General features: G+C 40.2%; 1 protein-coding gene across 3 annotated transcripts in view; it reads right to left on the bottom strand.

Annotated features, from left to right (window-relative positions):
* The window catches only part of NPEPPS (aminopeptidase puromycin sensitive), a 178,791-nt gene that overhangs the window by 9,565 nt on the left and 147,691 nt on the right, over positions 1-21,535 (bottom strand). For all 3 annotated transcript variants that reach the window (XM_085875639.1, XM_085875640.1, XM_085875641.1), the window contains exons 20-21: positions 9,356-9,498; positions 9,202-9,258 (exon numbers count right to left, since the gene is read on the bottom strand). In XM_085875639.1, coding sequence (XP_085731765.1) covers positions 9,202-9,258; positions 9,356-9,498 — 200 coding nt within the window. The remainder of the gene's footprint in view (positions 1-9,201; positions 9,259-9,355; positions 9,499-21,535) is intronic.

Raw genomic sequence — 21,535 nt, 5'->3', positions numbered from 1 at the left:
TTGTACACGTTAAGAGCACGCATACGTCATAATATGCCGAACTCGTCGACAAATTTTGTGCATGCACAAAATTTGGCGACGTGCTCGGCGTATGACTCACACGTTCCGCATATGCTGGCCATAAGTTGTAGGCACGTTATACGATCATTGACACACGGTACTTGTAAGTTACTCATAAGTCAAAATACGTCGAGGTAATGTCCAGCGCACCCGAAACTTATTTCTAACGTATGAGTAACGTGCTTTGAACCTATGTGTAATGTATCTCCAACGCATATTGACGTATTTGACGACTACCGGACGACCACAGAATTTACTGAACGTGTTTCTAACTTACAGCTACCGTATAATGGCGTATTGGCAGCGTTTAGGGGAATTGGTATATAAAAATGGGGTTCACAGGAGGAACCCGTCAGTGTTTCAGACTCCATGGTGAGTAGATGTCCATGTCAGTAGTATCAGTAGTAGTAGTAGGTGAGCATGTCAGTAGTAGTAGTAGTAGTAGGTAGTAGAAGTAGTAGGTCCATGTCAGCCGTAGTAGGTGAGCGTGATGTGGAAGGTGTGGGTGATGATGGATCCTCCTTGCGTCCGCGTCCATGGCCACTGCCAGGAGACTTCTTGGCAGCATTCTTCGAAGTTTTCTTCGGCATGACTGTGATGTTGACACTTCGATGTCGAGTGCGGTTATGATTTGAATCGTCGAGCGGCAGCCTTTTAATAGGCTATGCCACGTGATCGTCGGCAATACGCTGCCGCGCGCTATGCATAAGTTAGACTATCGTTGGGCATAGGTTGTGAACGCAACACGCTAAGCATTCGTTGGTATAAGTTATCTATAAGTTATCGAAACATTCTGTGTACGTTACTAATACGTTATGCATACGTCCAACTCGTTATGAATACGCCCAAAACTGAAAAAAAACATCAATAGTTCAGCGTACGCCAGCGTTTTACATACATTTTGATACCTTGCCATACGCTGGCTAAAACGTCAAGGTGTGACAGGGCCCTTACCGAGTGTTAATCAACCTTAGCGACCACAGAAAGTGAAAACAGAATTCAAATTGAATTTAAAATAAACGCGTGAGGCCACTCGAAGCAAAAATCTCCATATTCTAGGAATCATTCCCAACATCATTATACAATTTTCAGACCCGCGTTTATGGCAGTGAAATAAATACTCTAAGTGTGTGCATTTAATGGCTGTATCCAGGACAGAGCTGGACCCCAACTAAAAAGGACCCTCAGACCACAGAGAAGCTCAATCACTCGCTGCCTGCACGTCTGCACAGCGTCACGTGACCAGCCAGCTCGCCGTCGGATGAAATGCCCGAACAAAATATTAAAACGTCCGTTTTTCACCGGAATTCTTTCAGATACTTATCGAGCACATCCTCAAACCATCTAAAATATAAATATTAATCTCACAGACGCAACGAATAAGCAGTCCCTCAGGAGGACAGGTTACGAGGTGAAGCAGTGAACGGAAAGCATGTGATGTCCCTTCCAGAGTCTCACGGTTATTTGAATTGAATATATTTTCCTCATGAAAAGTGTGTTTCTGAGCGGATTTGCACCAAAATTATCTTCATTAAACATGTAGCGACACTAGAAGGTCCCAAAAGTGAAAACAGAAATCAACTAGAACTTAAGACAGCCTCGTTATATGGCATGGAAACAGATGGAAGCCCATGGAAGATACCCCTCACCGCAATGCATTCCACACAGACCGAGGATATAAACATTCAATTTTCACAAAACTTTATGCAACCGAGTGTTAATCAACCTTAGCGACGATGAAAAGTGAAAACAGAATTTAAATTGAACTTCAAATAACCGCACAAAACCGTGTTGAAGTCAGCGGACCTCGTGTTTCCCAATAAACAAGGCCAGACGACACAGGTAACGAGAAACTCGTTGGTCGACTTAAATCTTCTAAATAATCCCTATGAAACCCATTGTGCATTATAGCCGTCCGTTGCTTCCTTTAAGGCCATTCGACCAATCAGTCATTTTGTACTTGATGGCCCTGTAACCTTGACCCTGAAGTGAAAATGTGAAAAAGGGCTCAGACGATGTATAGAGAGCAACTAGTATTATCATCGTGTCAAGTCAGAACTCAATCGGCCGAGACGTCGCGGAGGAGATAGAAAAATAAAAATTGCTGACGGACGGACACAGACAGACAGACAGATTTGAGGACATCGAACGGTTATATGAGGTCAGCGAGCTGACCTAAAAAAACCCTCCAGTTCAGTAGTTTTGTTATTCGCGATCGATCTTTCGTGTGACATGACAGATGCCAATTATCACTCGGAGAAATCACAAGGACAGCACAGTGCTGTATAGTAACTTTATGGTAACACAGTACTACTATTTTGTGGGAAAAAAGGTTGACGCACTTGGGATACACAAGCAATGAGGATCGAGTACCTGGAGCGACGTCATGATGTGGGTAATACATTCGTCCAGTCCAAATGTCATGGGGAAAAAACTAAAAAATTACCCCAAGTTGGGGGTGACGGTCATATCTGAAGCTCTGATCGGCTTAGAATGGCTTCGATGTCGTCTTGTCTTTTGGTTCAACGTACAGACGAAAGCCCGGGAGGAAAAAGGATAGAAAAACCTCAGAAATCAAACTACATTTCTGAGTTATCCGGAGATAAATTTTGAAAATGGTTGATTTGGAACATTTATGATCAATTTGTCTTCAAAAGGATAGAAACTGGACCTCAGAAATGAAACCGCATTTCCGAGTCATAAATGGCGGATGATATTTTGACAATGGATGATTTCACAAGTTTACAGCATCGGTGACCTTGACATTGACCTTCAATCAGGTCTAAAGTCATACCGTCGTGCATCACTCATCGACCCCTACCTACTTACCAAGTTTCATCAAGATTGGGCGAAATTTTTTTGACCGTATCACATCGACGATTTTTCCAACTTTGAAGACACGTGACTCGATAACCAAGACAAATTTTAAAAAACCGGCCCAACCAAATTTAGATATTGTTCCATATTTTCAGAATCCGAAGGACTTTCGAAGATCGGATCATAAACGGCGGAGGAGATAGATTTTGAAAATGGACGATTTCGCAACTTTGGAGTGGCCTTGACGTTGACGTTTGACCTTCAATCGGGTCAAAGGTCATACCGTCGTGCATCCCTCACCGATATCTACCCACACACCAAATATCAAGAAAATCGGAAGAAAAAAATGGGGACGTACGTACGTGCGGACATCGAGACTGGTTTTATGAGGTCATCTCGATCGAGATGACCTAAAAACTAAAATAAATTGCTCCAATTTCTTCATTCAACTTTCACGTTTACTGAAAATATAACAAGAACCATAATCACTCGTACATAAGCCCCATTTTCCCCTTGAACCATCCACAAAACTTGAACCACAAAACTAAAGTGAAAGCTCTATTTCTCCAGATTTATCACACCGACACAAGACCAACTGCAGTCACCGAGTGTCGCCATCGTAAAAATGCAGTGCATTGTGGGACATCTTATGCAACATTGAACATGCATTTTTGTTCTGAATAACAATTATTTTGAAAGAAGAAGTAAAGTTGTTCAGTTGTAATACATTACATTGCTTTTAAAACCTATGATCTAACCTTTTAAAAAATAAACACCGCCATAGCAGTGAAATAAATTTGGGGATTAACAAGTGCATTGCAGCACAACAGACTGCTTGTGAATCACCGTAAGCTCACGACTCGCTAATACTGTGCTAAACTTATGGATGTCACACATCACTCGGTAAGAGTTGTTCGGTCCCCTCAACATGCCACGTCATTCAACATATATTGTATTGCATACAAGTTAGAAGTTATCCGTAATGCTAAATTATATATCCATCAAAAATGGTTCTGTCCATCGATTGACAAAACATTGATTTTGATTTAAATAAATTTCCAGTCCTGAAATGGAGGTTATTTTTGATTGGGTTAAGCTTTTGGGGTGCATGTTATTTATAACAATAATAAATAAATTATATATATATGCATATATATGGGTATTCCTTTGTGAATTTCATTTGAAAAGTGCCCTGCATGATACTCTTGGATAGCGGATTATACATGAGCGATTACAGGATAAGTCCTGACTTCCTCATGCAAAAACGAACTTCAAAATATTTGAATGTCATGTAAAGTAGATATCGATGTAACCAAACATCAGCTGTTTATCACTATGTCATTCAGTGACTTCTGTGAAATTGGTACTCAGGGTTGATAAGTTAAACGAATCTTATTCAGTTTTTTTTCTGTTCAAATACTACAGAGAGCATTTTGATGATTTTTTTTAGTTAATTGTGACAAGTAAAAGATGTTTAAAGCTATTACAACAACAAAATTTTTTTTGTTAAACTTCACATGATTCTTGTCACCTCTTGATCTGTCATTTTATGTAAACCATGCGGTTGGCCACCGTTAAGTTGCTGTGCTAATTACGAAATGAATCCTAAACTCATGGGACCAGTCCGTCATCTCCCTTTGCCCGAGTAGTTGAACTGTAGCTGTTGTAACGATGTCGTCGCCTGGGGGTTTTATTTTTTTTTAAACTCCATCTCCACCTGCAATGAGCAAATAAACGGTTGAAGCAAGACAGGTCATTCCTCTCTCGCTCTCGTGCAATAATAAAAAGGTTTTGAGAAACGATAAATGTTCGTTCGAAATCCAGTCGAATTGCACGATGCACACAAAATTAAAAAAAAAAAGAGGCAAATATTTACAATCAACACAAAGTGAAAAACTTTCTGCAAGACTTGATCTCCTGTAAGACATTCTAAATTGAAGGTTCTTTTTGTTTTGACATTCTCACAAAGTGCAGTTTATGAGTGACAAAACTAACAAATCACCCTCGCAGTCACTTAGGATACACCAAGGAAGGAAGAAGGAAATAAGAATAAAAACAATTTTGTTCCCCATCCTTGTGTGGACACCCCACTTCACGAACTTTAGAAGAAAAAAAAACAACATCGGGTTTCTATCTCCATAATCATAATACAAATAAATGCCCAAAGCAAATAATCCTTTAAGCTCCATGAACCAACTCCTAAATGCTCTCCATTTCCTCCCAGAACTCACTAATACAATTAGAATCTACAAGTTGACCCACAAGGCAAATGTTTCACATTTGTTCAAATATTCTTGTAAAAACATAGCAGGTACACAAGACAAACAAGGGGGGAGAGGGATGGTTGCGGGAGGGGAAAATGCGACTTCTTGTAGCATTGATCATCGCAGCGCTGCGACAGACCTCTTTACAGAATGGCAGGATGGCCGGCAGGCACGCTCTGCAGCCGGCCAGCTCTCGGCCGCTCGACAGGCTGCCACTGCGAGCGTACACTCGAGGAAGGAAAAGGCACAGGCCTGGTAGAAGCCATCAGCAAAATAGGCAGCAAACCATGCCTCTCATCACCAAGTGGTGGGTGCTGGACACTAAAGGCGTGCACCCCTTTGGTGACTGGCCATTTGGCATGCATGCCTCATGTGCCTGGCCATGTGTGAGATGAGTGCATTTTTTTCTCCGCAATTTTTTTGGGGCTAGAGAGCAATTAAGTAATTACTATAATGCCAGCATCATAGTAATGCCAATTTCAAAGGTCGAAGCCAGAGGTTGACTCCAGGCAATGAGGATCAATCCAGAAATTCAAAGAAAAAAATACCCTCACACGAGCACTCGAGCACCACCTTCAAGGCAACCCTTCATGAAAAACAAACTGAGAATGACAAAAGGTGAATGTGGTAATTAAAAACAAATTGCATAAATTATATTGTGCTGATCAGTAAAGTTACACGAGAAAAGTAAAATGAGGTAAGGAGAAGTAAAGGGAACCAAGACAACTCAAGGCACTGAAATAACAGGAATAGGAAGGGTTTAGGGTTGTCACCCTTTATCTCGAAGATTAAAATAAATCTCATCATTCGGATCAATACAAAGAATAAAAATAATAATCATAATAATAAAAAAAAATTTGAGCAGTGTTCACAGCTCGGAAACACTTCGCTTAACAAAAAAAGCTTAGTTACAAAATTTGTCACAACATAATGAGTTGCCAGAATAAAATAAAACTCAACAAAATTACATGAGCACCAATAAATGTAGTCCATTTGTGGGGTTAAATGTGAAATGCAGGAAGTATTTGGCTCCGTCTATTTTCATTTTGGAACGAAACATGCCGAGCACACATCAAAGTGATGTTTTGCCATTTACATGGGCGTGTGCACAAGCAAGCCGTGGTCACCAATGCATGCCGCAATTGCACCAGACCCTGTTACAAATTGCTCGCATGCATAATACAACAATGTGCAGCCAAATAGAATGGCGAAGGTGCCAAAATATGATATATGAATATTAAATATACACTTATTTCCCACAATATTAAATATGCCCATATAATCTCATAATATTAAATATGCCCATATATCTCATGATAAAAAAATGCCTGATGTTGGCTTAATGGTTGGGGTGGTGGGTTCGGGATCCTCGTGTCCAGAGTTCAAATCCTGCTTGTCCGTTGAATTAATAACAGGTGGGGTTGACTCTGCCTGTCATCCTTCCGAGGTCGGCAAAATGAGTGACAGCTTGCTGGTATACTGTGTCGGAGTGGCGACCCATACAGGATTGTGCCCACTAGCCAAGGAGACTGCTTAGGCAGCACCAACGCTCTGCACAGAGTATGGTCCCAATGGATGGATGGATGGGGTTGACTCAGCCTGTCATCCCTCTGAGGTCGACAAAGTGAGTACCAGCTTGCTGGGATGATTGAGCCATTCATGTGTCCTGTTGGAGTGGCGACCTATCCAGGATTGTGCGCAATAGCCCAGGAGACTGCTTTAGGCAGCACCAATGCTCTGTACAGAGTATGGTCCCAATGGATGGATTGATATTATATATGCCCAATATCTTGTGATATTAAAAATGCGGAATATCTGGTTCGGACTTCCAGTTCTGGGTTTGCTGCAATGGCAGGTTCTCTCAGGGGTCTTTGCCGACTTTCTTTAAGTTAAGTTTCTGGTCGTTATTTGTCCCATTTTAACTGTTTATTTTCTCACCTACATGTTGACTGAGTGTTCCGAATTTGGTTTTGTTTCAAACATCGTGCTATTTTGAGAGTTTTCGTCGACCTTGTCTAACCGGGTCCCTTGAAACCTACCCGTCCTTCCCCTCTCGGTATACGATCGTTTTTATTTGTATTGCCTCCCTATTACCTTCAATTCCTATTTTCCACACTTTCCCAATGTCCCCCATCCCTCCCAACTAAACACACTGTTTCTTGTCTTAAATTTAAAAGAAAAAAAACAGCAACAAAAAAACTACCTTTCTTCCTGCATACCCACGAATCCCGATCCTTCTTTTTCTTCTGCCTTTTGCCGGCACACCATCTTTCTTCAACTTGAGCTGACCCTCTCTCACCATTACCTTCACGATTTCTTCCAACAACTTTCCATTCCCGAATCTTACTGAATCTTCAAAAATCCATCAAAAAAAAATATCTGCTCTGCTTCTGCTCTCCCAACACTGGATCGAGGTACTCAATGCCGGACATGAAATCAGAGCCATGTCCCGAGACATATCGTGTGCTTTTGAAAGTCTGGCACCCTGACCTGCTCACCAAACTCTATTCCTATGGTATCCAAAGCCATCTCCATTCATGGCTCGCAGACTTTCTCCTGTCACCGTTTGGACCCCCCCCTCCCTGCACACTCCAGTATGTTTGTTCATTCATTTTCTTCCTATATCCTGATTTGGACCCCCCCCCCCCCCCGCCCCCTGAATTGGATCTACTTAAAAAAAATTGTATACCTCGTCAATAGTTTTGTATACTTTCTCAACATTCCTCTGGAAGAAGTCCTTTCATTAAAGCTTCTGGGTCTCACTATCTGCCATGACCTTTCCTGGGAAAGCCACATTTCCGAACTGGTCTCCAAACACAGTCGCCGTCTGGGAATCCTCCGTCGTGCAAGGTCCTTCCTCGGCCCACCTGAGCTCCTGACCACTTACAAAGCTTTTGTCCGCAGCCTGATGGAGTACTGCTCTCCCCTCTGGGCTGGTGCTCCTGCCTCCCACCTTTCTCGGCTTCACGCTGTAGAAACCAAGGCATTTCGGATCATTGGCATCTCTCGCAATGAGGCTGAGTCTTTGGGCCTCTCACTCAATCACCGCAGGTTGTTCGGTGGTCTTTCTGTGTTCTACTGTCTCCTCTCCAGCCTCGCCCTGCTCTCTCTGCGATTTGTCCCCACCACATTTCCGCAGGGCGCTCAAGGTCCTCCAACAACCCCCTTCTGGTAAAACTACCAAAATCACGAATCACTGCTCACCTTCACTCTTTCATTCCTCTTTTTTTTTCCCGCCTTTGGAATAAACTCCCTCACTCTGTTCAATCCCATTCTTCCCTCCAGGCCTTCAAAACAGCTGTTCACCACCACCTCTTATCGTTATCTTTCCCCATCCAAATCCTCGATCTTTTCTATCCCCGTTAATCCATCCCAAACCCATCTTCTTCAAATTCCCTGCTTTCCTTCCTGAAAGTCCCTGTCATGTCCATCTTGTATACCCCATGTTCCCCACCCCATCCCTCTCCCTTCCACAGATCTCCTAATGTCTCTGTTCCCCACTGTTTTGTCCTTCCCTCTCCCACCCCTCTTGTCTCATGCACCCCTTGCTGTGCGTTGTGTGTTAGCTCTCATACGAGCCTCGACAAGGTATGCAAAAAATAAATAAACTCATGATATTAAATATGCCCAATATCTTGTGATATTAAATATGCCCTTACATCTCATGGTATTAAATGTGCCATATTAAATATGCCCATATATCTCCTGATAGCATTTGTTTTTCCCAGATTGCTGTCTAAGTTTTGTGGTCATCAAATTCAACTACTTTGTCCAAAAAGGCAAATAACAACCTTTGTTTACTCAACAACATAAGCATACTTCAAATCATTTTCCTTTCCATTGCCTCATTCCAAAGGAAACAGTGTGTTCTTGTTGTCGTCTGTGAATTACTGAAGTCCTGAGGCTTAATTTAATTTTCTTTGGCATTGTTTACATACTATATGAGAAAAGTGTGGAGGAAAGGGATCAAAAATTTCAATGGAAAGTAATAGGGGTTGGTGCAAATGTAGTTCAGGCTACAGGCCTATTTTCTTTTGGCACTTGAGTTTCCTCGCAATACCTTCAACATGGTGTCCAAGGTGTTGGCATCTCCGTGCTTCACCACTGTTACATAAACCTGCAAAAGCAGTGTAGTGCATACAAATCAAAAACAAAAAAAAAAACAGAGATAAGGATAAAGGAGGAAAATAAATAAAATGAATTAACAAACATACTGGAGTGCGCAGGTCTGCCGAGAGAACATGTTTGCCCTCCACATGGTCACGAAACCGTCGTCGAGCCTCCTCAATTGTGGGTTGGTGCCCAGCCTTACCCAAGCGACCAAGAACCAAACCCCGCAGAAGGGCATCCAGGTGGCCTGTGAGCACACAGGAAACTTCCTTTATTTATGGGTAAACTATCGCCAAACGTTCCCAGATCCCCACCATCTACCCATTTCTGTCCACAGCCACTTAGGGCAGGACCACCACTGGTCCCTTAAGAGCCTTTAGCGGAGCATTGATTCTGTTGCAAGCTCTTTGGGCAGCCTGTTGGGTGGGGGAGGGGAGTGGGTTTTTTTTCTGTGCCTTATGGGTTTTGCGTTCCTAATTCTGCAGTGTCTGCAAGCGGGTACCGTTGGAGTTAGTGTTCCCACAGGTTTGCCGCCAAAAAGATAAAGGCCAAAACCCGGGTGTCGTGCCCTTCCAGGCTGCCTTATCATCTGGCACATAATCTCAGGTCCCCTTCTCTGGCAATTCACAAGGGGGAGCTGCACCGAACATCGGATTTTGGGAGCATGATTGCACTGTTCGTGCCATTTGGAATGCTCCTTGCTTGTCTGCAAAGTTTCCCAAACCAAGGAAGGCTCCTCTTGGTTTTTGGTCTTGATCCTTCCCCAATGGTGTAAATAAAATAAAAGATAAACATTTCACCAATTCTTTCTTTGTATATGATGTGGCATCTTATACAGAAATGAAGTGGCCTACATAATTTGAATTCACATAGCATAGAAGTTCAAAATCAACATTCAAATTCTAGCTCAAGAACTCCAACAAATACTCCCCCAAGAAAAATATGCTCAATCAATCAATCAATATTTAGGAAGGCGGCATCAATCCTGAGAAGCAATTTGCTTGTGATGGGGATGCCACAACAAAAACACAAAATTACACATAACAATACAATCAAATGACAAACTACTCGGTACAGCACATACCTCCGTCACGTAATGCCTGATCCACAAGAACATATTAGGCCCAATAAATTTTTGAAATATCTCTCAATGGTGAAGAATCATTTTAAAAACAATAATAAAATAATTCTCGTCTCCAGATCCGGATTCGGATCTTCACCAAAATCGAATTAATTCTTCCTTGTCACACACTCAACGCGTCCACCAAGTTTCATCCAAATCCGTCCACAACTTGTTGAGATATCATGCTATATACGAGTTTAGCCCAATCTCTCAATGGTGAAGAATCACTTTAAAAATTCTCAGATCCGGATTCAGATCTTCACCAAAATCGAATCAATTCTTCCTTGTCACACACAACGCGTCCACCAAGTTTCATCCAAATCTGTCCACAACTTGTTGAGATATCATGCTATATACGAGTTTAGCCCAATCTCTCAATGGTGAAGAATCACTTTTAAAATTCTCAGATCTGGATTCAGATCTTCACCAAAATTGAATCAATTCTTCCTTGTCATACACTCAAATGTGTCCACCAAGTTTCGTCCGAATCTGTCCACAACTTTTTGAGATATCCTGCACACAGACAGACAGAGAGGGGTGAAAACAACCTCCTTCACCTTCGGTGGTGGAGGTAATAAACGAAAGCACAAGGTGAATGGGAATACAATTTTGATTTGTAATTCAAGGAAACAAAGGAAAAAGAAAAATTGACTTAAATCAGAGCAGTTATATGGTTATAAATCGTAACATAAAATCAAACATTTCTTAAACACAGTGTAAATATTTCCAACGAGGAAGCACATTTTAAGCTGCCCGTCAAACCATTCCAACGTTTAGGGCCAAAATAACGTATATTATGCTGAAAAGACAGTTCTTTGCTTATGGGAATGAATACAAGATATTGTTCTGGTCGTTTCCCGATGAATATCATTAAAAACAAACAGATTACATCAATGAGAATGGAACCGTCTATTCACAGATTTGTACAAAAAAAAAAAACACCTCGTTGATGAAGTGTGACATGAAACAGTTTTCGTAAGTTGAGGTAATAAAATAATTGATTGGTTTGAGATCCAGGTGGCATCCCACATATTATTAGGGCTTCAAGCAAGTGCTGAAGCCCTATTGAATTCGTTCGTATTATTATTATTAGGGTACCCTGTGAGTACAGGGTACCCTATTGTTTTTCTTATGTTTATTATTTATTAGGGTACCCTGTCAGTACAGGGTACCCTATTGTTTTTCTTATGTTTATTAGGGTACCCTGTGAGTACAGGGTACCCTATTGTTTTTCTTCTGTTTATTTATTATTATTTTTATTTATTCTTTTTCTTTTTCCGCCGGCATTTTGCACCCTTTTTCGCTTTAAAAATCATTTTCTCTGGGATACTAAGTCCGATCGACACAAAATTTTCACCACAGTATGTATCTTTTTTGATAGCACAATCACGTTATAATTATGACGTCATTGGTCATGTGGTGCGGGCGCCATCTTGAAAAAAACGATAAACTTTGGACCTCTGTATCTCAGAAACCCTGCAATGGAAAATTTTTTCGTTTGATACATTTTACTGAGCTCCCTATGGGGAACACGTGTGATTTTTCGTGACGTCATAGGTGAAGCGATATACCGGTGAAAATTCGTCAAGTAGAACGCCATATAGGAAAAATCTGAAAAATTCTGAGCATCATCTACGCCAAAAATCACTGACGAAAATGTTTTTCTTGACGTCATCGATGACGTAATTCGGCCGCCATCTTGTTTTTTAGTGTTTTTTAAAAAAAATCTTCTTCTCCAGAAGGGCTGGACAGATTAAGGCGAAACTTTACAAGTACATTCCCCCTGATGTCCTCTTTCAAGTTTGTTAATTTGTTGTTGATACGTCACATGGTTTGGCGGCCATCTTGAAAAAACCCTAAAACCTTCAAACATCTTCTTCTCCAGAAGCGCTGGTCCCATGAAGGCGAGATTTCACAAGTATATTCGTGACATGTATGCGATGCAAGTTTGTTAATTTCTAAGTGATAGATCACATGGTTTGGCCGCCATGTTGGATTTAAGAAAAATATTAAATAATGTTTTCTCTGGTATTTCATAAGCCATCGAAGCGAAAATTTGCAATTGCCTTCCTCCCTCAAGTCTGCATACATGGTAAAAAAATTTTACCTCAGAAGTCACATGGTTTGGCGGCCATCTTGGATAGAAAAATAGACCTTATCCGATTTTCACGAAACTTCACACACTTGTTCTGGTCGACGATGGAAAGCAGAATTTAAATTTATGATATCATAGGTCACAAGGTTCGGCAGCCATCTTGGATTGAAAATGAATAAATTTTAAAAATCTTCTTCTCCAGAAGGGCAAGATAGATTAAGACAAAACTTCACACATATATTCCCCATGAGGTCCTTTCTCAAGTTTGTTAATTTGTTCTTGATCGGTCACATGGTTTGGCGGCCATCTTGAAAAAACCCGAAAACCTTCAAACATCTTCTTCTCCAGAAGCGCTGGTCCACTGAAGGGGAGATTTCAGAATTATATTCGGGAGAGGAAGGCGATATAAGTTTGTTAATTTCGAATTGATAAGTCACATGGTTTGGCCGCCATCTTGAATTTAAGAAAAATATTAAATAATGTTTTCTCTGGAACCGCTTAACCTAACGAATCAAAAATTTGCAATTATCATCTACAATTGTGTAAGCACGCATGGTAAAAATTATGACATCACAGGTCACATGGTTTGGCGGCCATCTTGGATAGAAAAACGCACCTTTACCGATTAACACGAAACTTCACAAGCGTGTTCCAATGCCCAGTTGGAAGCAGAATATAAATTTTTGATGTTATAGGTCACATGGTTCGTCAGCCATCTTGGATTGAAAAATAATATCTTAAAACGTCTTTTTCTCTGAAACGACTGAACAGATCCAGGCGAAACTCCACCACTATAACCGCCTCTCCATGACGAATAAAAAGTTCTCACCCCCTTTTGAGGTACGACGCAAGGTTTGGCAGCCATAGTGGATTGAAGGAAAAATATTAATTAATGTTTACTCTGGAACTACTGCATCAATAAATGTGAAACATGACCTTTATGGCGGAACAATCATGCGGAATGAGGGTTTGAAATTTCAACGGGATCGGGCCCAGGGTTTGGCAGCCATGTTGGTTTTAAGAAAAATATTAAATAATGTTTTCTCTGGAACTGCTTAACCTTGCGAAGCGAAAATTTGCACTTATCGTCTGCGATCGTGTGTGCACATGTGGTGAAAATTATGACATGACAAGTCACATGGTTTGGCCGCCATCTTGGATTGAAGGATAAATATTAATTAATGTTTACTCTGGAAGCGCTGCTTCTATATATACGAAACTTCACATTTGTAATTTAGCCGACATGCGAAACAAAGGTTTAAAATTTCAACCTGATCGGTCACGCGGTTTGGCAGCCAGAATTATTTAATTATTTGAATCTGTTCGCCAGTAATAAGGAAATTGAACGCTTTGTGCTGCCCGGTTCGTAACTCGTCTGTTCCGCGCCGTTTCGAAGCAGGCCTGTGTTTGTATCACCATTAAATAATGTTTTCTCTGGCACCGCTTATCCGATAAATGCGAAACTTTGCGACTATGATTTAAGTCTCATGTTGTATCAGTTGTCTCAAAGGCGGACGGACTGGGTACCCGGTCATCACTGCCAGCAGTTATAAAGTGGCAGTTCTAGTTATTATTATTATTTTTCTTTTTCCGCCGGCATTTTGCACCCTTTTTCGCTTTAAAAACCATTTTCTCTGGGACACTAAGTCCGATCGAGACAAAATTTTCACCACAGTATGTATCTTTTTTGATAGCACAATCACGTTATAATTATGACGTCATTGGTCACGTGGTACGGGCGCCATCTTGAAAAAGACGATAAACTTTGGACCTCTGTATCTCAGAAACCATGCAATGGAAAAATTTTTCGCTCGATACATTTTACTAAGCTCCCTATGGGGAACACGTGTGATTTTTCATGACGTCATAGGTGAAGCGATATACCGGTGAAAATTCGTCAAGTAGAACGCCATATGGGAAAAATCTGAAAAATTCTGAGCATCATCTACGCCAAAAATCACTGACGAAAATGTTTTTCTTGACGTCATCGATGACGTAATTCGGCCGCCATCTTGTTTTTTAGTGTTTTTTTTTAAAAATCTTCTTCTCCAGAACGGCTATGCAGATTGAGGCGAAACTTTACACGCACATTCCCCCTGAGGTCCTCTTTCAAGTTTGTTAATTTGTTGTTGATACGTCACATGGTTTGGCGGCCATCTTGAAAAAACCCTAAAACCTTCAAACATCTTCTTCTCCAGAAGCGCTGGTCCAATGAAGGCGAGATTTCAGAACTATATTCGTGACATGTATGCGATGCAAGTTTGTTAATTTCGAAGTGATAGGTCACATGGTTTGGCCGCCATGTTGGATTTAAGAAAAATATTAAATAATGTTTTCTCTGGAATTTCATAAGCCATTTAAGCGAAAATTTGCAAGTGCCTTCCTCCCTCAAGTGTGCATACATGGTAAAAAATTTTTTACCTCAGAAGTCACATGGTTTGGCGGCCATCTTGGATAGAAAAATAGACCTTATCCGATTTTCACGAAACTTCACACACTTGTTCGGGTCGACGATGGAAAGCAGAATTTAAATTTATGATATCATAGGTCACAAGGTTCGGCAGCCATCTTGGATTGAAAATGAATAAATTTTAAAAATCTTCTTCTCCAGAAGGGCAAGACAGATGAAGACGAAACTTCACACATATATTCCCCATGAGGTCCTTTCTCAAGTTTGTTAATTTGTTCTTGATCGGTCACATGGTTTGGTGGCCATCTTGAAAAAACCCTAAAACCTTCAAACATCTTCTCCAGAAGCGCTGGTCGGATGAAGGGCAGATTTCAGAAGTATATTCGGGACACGTAGGCGATATAAGTTTGTTAATTTCGAATTGATAAGTCACATGGTTTGGCCGCCATCTTGGATTTAAGAAAAATATTAAATAATGTTTTCTCTGGAACCGCTGAACCAAACGAATCGAAAATTTCTAATTATCATCTACCATCGTGTATGCATGCATGGTAAAAATTATGACATCACACGTCACATGGTTTGGCGGCCATCTTGGATAGAAAAACGCACCTTTACCGATTAACACGAAACTTCACAAACGTGTTCCAATACCCAGTTGGAAGCAGAATATAAATTTCTGATGTCATAGGTCACATGGTTCGTCAGCCATCTTGGATTGAAAAACAATATCTTCAAACGTCTTTTTCTCTGAAACGGCTGAACAGATCCAGGCGAAACTCGACCACTATGACCGCCTCTCCATGACGAATAAAAAGTTCTCATCCCCTTTTGAGGTATGACGCAACGTTTGGCAGCCATATTGGATTGAAGGAAAAATATTAATTAATGTTTACTCTGGAAATACTGCATCAATAAATGTGAAACATTAAGTTTATGGTGGAACGCTCATGCGGAATGAGCATTTGAAATTTCAACGGGATCGGGCCCAGGGTTTGGCAGCCATGTTGGTTTTAAGAAAAATATTAAATAATGTTTTCTCTGGAACTGCTTAACCTGGAGAAGCGAAAATTTGCAGTTATCATCCACCATCGTGTTTGCATACGTGGTGCAAATTATGACATCACAAGTCACATGGTTTGGCCGCCATCTTGGATTGAAGGATAAATAATAATTAATGTTTACTCTGGAACCGCTGCCTCTATATATGCAAAACTTGACATTTATAATTCAGGTGATATGCTAAACAAAAGTTTAAAATTTCAACCTGATCGGTCACACGGTTTGGGAGCCAGAATTATTTATTTATTTGAATCTGGAAGCCAGTAATAACGAAATTGAATGCTTTGTGCTGCCCGGTTCGTAACTCGTCTGTTCCGCGCCGTCTCGAAGCAGGCCTGTGTTTGTATCACTCTTAAATAATGTTTTCTCTGGAACCACTTTCCCGATCAAAGCGAAACTTTGTGACTGTCATCTGCAGAAAGTCCCATGTTGTATCAAAAGGCGGACGGACTGGGTACCCGGTCATCACTGCCAGCAGTTATAAAGTGGCAGTTCTAGTTATTATTATTATTTTTCCGCCGGCATTTTGCGCCCTGTTTTCACTTTAAAAATCATTTTCTCAGGAACGCAAAGTCCGATCGACATGAAATTTTCACCGTAGTATGTATCTTTTTTGATAGCACAATCACGTTATAATTATGACGTCATTGGTCACGTGGTGCGGGCGCCATCTTGAAAAAAACGATAAACTTTGGACCTCTGTATCTCTGAAATCTTCCAGGGTAAAAAATTTTTTCGCTTCATACATTTTAACAAGCTCCCTCTCGGGAACACGTGTGATTTTTCGTGACGTCATCGGTGAAGAGGTATCCCGGTGAAAATTCGTCAGAACGCCACATGGGAAAAATTTGAAATTTCTTGAGCGTCATCTACACCAAAATTCATCGTAGAAAAATTTTTTTTTGACGTCATCGGTGACGTAATTCGCCGCCATCTTGTTTTGAAAATTTTTTTTTAAATCTTCTTCTCCAGAACGGCTGTGCAGATTGAGGCGAAACTTCACAGGTATATTCCCCTGGAGGTCCTCTTTCAAGTTTGTTAATTTGTTGTTGATACGTCACATGGTTTGGCGGCCATCTTGAAAAAACCTTAAAACCTTCAAACATCTTCTTCTCCAGAAGCGCTGGTCCAATGAAGGCGAGATTTCAGAATTATATTTGTGACATGGATGCGATGCAAGTTTGTTAATTTCGAAGTGATAGGTCACATGGTTTGGCCGCCATGTTGGATTTAAGAAAAATATTAAATAATGTTTTCTCTGGTATTTCATAAGCCATCGAAGCAAAAATTTGCAAGTGCCTTCCTCCCTCAAGTCTGCATACATGGTAAAAAATTTTACCTCAGAAGTCACATAGTTTGGCGGCTATCTTGGATAGAAAAATCGACTTTATCCGATTTACACGAAACTTCACACACTTGTTCGGGTCGACGATGGAAAGCAGAATTTAAATTTATGATATCATAGGTCACAAGGTTCGCAGCCATCTTGGATTGAAAATGAATAAATTTTAAAAATCTTCTTCTCCAGAAGGGCAAGACAGATGAAGACGAAACTTCACACATATATTCCCCATGAGGTCCTTTCTCAAGTTTGTTAATTTGTTCTTGATCGGTCACATGGTTCGGCGGCCATCTTGAAAAACCCTAAAACCTTCAAACATCTTCTTCTCCAGAAGCGCTGGTCGGATGAAGGGGAGATTTCAGAACTATATTCGGGACACGTGGCGATATAAGTTTGTTAATTTCGATTGATACGTTAGACGGTTTGGCCGCCATCTTGGATTTAAGAAAAATATTAAATAATGTTTTCTCTGGAACCGCTGAAACAAACGAATCGAAAATTTGTAATTATCATCTACCATCGTGTATGCACGCATGGTAAAAAATTATGACATCACACGTCACATGGTTTGGCGGCCATCTTGGATAGAAAAACGCACCTTTACCGATTAACACGAAACTTTACAAACGTGTTCCAATACCCAGTTGGAAGCAGAATATAAATTTCTGATGTCATAGGTCACATGGTTCGTCAGCCATCTTGGATTGAAAATGAATAAATTTTAAAAATCTTCTTCTCCAGAAAGGCAAGACAGATTAAGCCGAAACTTCACACATATATTCCCCATGAGGTCCTTTCTCAAGTTTGTTAATTTGTTCTTGATTGGTCACATGGTTTGGCGGCCATCTTGAATTTACCTTAAAACCTTCAAACATCTTCTTCTCCAGAACACCTGATCTGATCAAGGGGAAACTTCACACCCCTATTGCACATGAGTAGGGAATACAAGTTTGTTAATTTCTAATTGATAGGTCACATGGTTTGGCAGCCATGTTGAATTTAAGAAAAATATTAAATAATGTTTTCTCTGGAACTGCTTAACCCAACGAATCGAAAGTTTGCAATTATCATCTACCATCGTGTCTGCACGAGTGTTAAAAATGATGATGTCACATGTCACATGGTTTGGCGGCCATCTTGGAAAGAAAATCGCACCTTTACCGATTAACACGAAACTTCACAGACGTGTTCCAATACCCAGTTGGAAGCAGAATATAAACTTGTGATGTCATAGGTCACATGATTCGTCAGCCATCTTGGATTGAAAAATAATATCTTAAAACGTCTTTTTCTCTGACACGACTGAACAGATCCAGGCGAAACTCCACCACTATGACCGCCTCTCCATGACGAATAAAAGTTCTCACCCTCTTTTGAGATACGACGCAACGTTTGGCAGCCATAGTGGATTGGAAGGAAAAAATATTAATTAATGTTTACTCTGGAACAACTGCATCAATCAATGTGAAACATCACCCTTATGGTGGAACAGTCATGCGGAATGAGGGTTTGAAATTTCAACGGGATCAGGCCCAGGGTTTGGCAGCCATGTTGGTTTTAAGAAAATATTAAATAATGTTTTCTCTGGAACTGCTTAACCAAGCGAAGCGAAAATTTGCACTTATCGTCGGCGATCGTGTTTGCACATGTGGTGAAAACTATGACGTCACAAGTCACATGGTTTGGCCGCCATCTTGGATTGAAGGATAAATATTAATTAATGTTTACTCTGGAACCGATGCTTCTATATATATGAAACTCCACATTTGTAATTCAGCCGACATGCGAAACAAAAGTTTAAAATTTCAACCTGATCGGTCACACGGTTTGGCAGCCAGAATTATTTAATTATTTGAATCTGTTCGCCAGTAATCAGGAAATTGAACGCTTTGTGCTGCCCGGTTCGTAGCTCTTCAGTCCCACGCCATATCGAAGCAGGCCTCTGTTTGTATCACTCTTCAATAATGTTTTTTTGCTGGAACCACTTTCCCGATGAATGCGAAACTTTGCGACTGTCATCTGCACAAAGTCCCATGTTGTATCAAAGGCGGACGGACTGGGTACCCGGTCATCACTGCCAGCAGTTATAAAGTGGCAGTTCTAGTTATTATTATTATTATAACGGGTTTTATGTTCTACTGACCGATTTTGTGGCGGATCTGGAGGGAAAACTGTCGGATGAAATTCAACGAAACTTAACAGGATTATTACTCACCACCTGAAGTTTATACTATGAAACATTTGATGACGTAGGTCACGTGGTATGGCGGCCATATTTGATTTTATCCAAAACCTAAAAACATCTTCTTCTCCAGAAGGGATAATCAGACAGACTCAATCTTTTGCACACCTTTGCTAAGTTCGATGCTAATGTGAATTTGTTAATTTGGTCGAAATCGTTACATAATTAATATGATTTAAAATGATGCCGATTCGCCTCATTAAATATGCAAAATATGCAAATGAGAGTTGAAAAAATTTAATGACAGATTTCGATAGTACATAAACAGGGGACTCCCAATATAGTTATACTATGTCTGTATTTGACCCCAGTGAGCCCCCAGCGCCCCCCAAAGTTGAAAATGACCCATTTTTGAAATGTCATAAAATGAAAACAACGCTTAGAGTAAATTCAATGAAACTTATCCATTTAATTAATCTCCACCTGAAGTTTATACTTTAAAAATTTTGATGACGTAGGTCACGTGGTATGGCGGCCATATTGGATTTTCTCCAAAACCTAAAAACATCTTCTTCTCCAGAAGGGATAATCAGACAGCCTCAATCTTTTGCACACATTTGCTAAGTTCGATGTTAATGTGAATTTGTTAATTTCGTCGAAATCGTTGCATAATTAATATGATTTTAAATGATGCCGATTCGCCTCATTAAATATGAAAAATATGCAAATGAGAGTTGAAAAAATTTAATGACAGATTTAGATAGTACATGAAGAGGGGACTCCCAATGTATTTATACGATGTCTGTATTTGACCCCAGTGAGCCCCCAGCGCCCCCAAAGTTGAAAATGACCCATTTTTTTAATGTCATAAAATGAAAAACAACGCTTGGATGAAATTCAATGAAACTTATCAATTTAATTACTCTCCACCTGAAGTTTATACTTTAAAAATTTTGATGACGTAGGTCACGTGGTCTGGCGGCCATATTGGATTTTATCCAAAACCTAAAAACATCTTCTTCTCCAGAAGGGATAATCTGACAGCCTCAATCTTTTGCACACATTTGCTAAGTTCGATGTTAATGTGAATTTGTTAATTTCGTCGAAATCGTTACATAATTAATATGATTTAAAATGATGCCGATTCGCCTCATTAAATATGCAAAATATGCAAATGAGAGTTAAAAAAATTTAATGACAAATTTAGATAGCACATTAACAGGGGACTCCCAATATATTTATACTATGTCTGTATTTGACCCCAGTGAGCCCCCAGAGCCCCCCAAAGTTGAAAATGACCAATTTTTGAAATGTCATAAAATGAAAAACAACGCTTGGATGAAATTCAATGAAACTTATACATTGAATAACTCTCCACCTGAAGTTTATATTTTGAAAATTTTGATGACGTAGGTCACGTGGTCTGGCGGCCATATTGGATTTTCTCCAAAACCTAAAAACATCTTCTTCTCCAGAAGGGGTAATACGACAGCCTCAAACTTTTGCACACATTTGCAAGGTTCCATTGGAATGTTAAGTTGTTAATTTCGTCAAAATCGTTGCATAATTTATATGATTAAAATGATGCCGATTCGCCTCATTAAATATGCCAAATATGCAAATGAGAGTTGAAAAAATTTAATGACAGATTCTGATAGGCCTTGAAGAGGGGACTCCAAATATATTTACGCTATGTCTGTATTTTACCCCAGTGAGGCCCCAGAGCCCCCAAAGTTGAAAATCACCCATTTTTGACATGTCGTAAAATGAAAACCAAAGAAGATAGACAAAAAGTGACCACAAATTCTGGAAGATATTTTAACGTTCTACAAGTTCGCCATTTACATTAATATGCAAATGTGGAGTTATTGGACTTTTTTGAGGACTTGAAAATTTGTCCAGCCTCGATTTGTCCAACGTGAAGTTTCTTTCTCTATCATGTATTGCTATGGGCTTTTCAATACTTCATCGATATAACTTGAGGGACCCCGTAGCTGGGCCACATTGCAGACTTGAACTAACTTTCTAACTCGGAAAACCCATATCATGTGACAGGGTGATGGTGTTGAA

Source organism: Eptatretus burgeri, chromosome 3 (assembly GCF_056783735.1).
Source record: "Eptatretus burgeri isolate ZD-2024b chromosome 3, Ebu_testis_v1, whole genome shotgun sequence".
Lineage (NCBI taxonomy): Eukaryota > Metazoa > Chordata > Myxini > Myxiniformes > Myxinidae > Eptatretus > Eptatretus burgeri.
The sequence above is the reverse complement of the archived record's forward strand: the minus strand, read 5'-3'. Positions and strand labels throughout refer to the sequence as shown.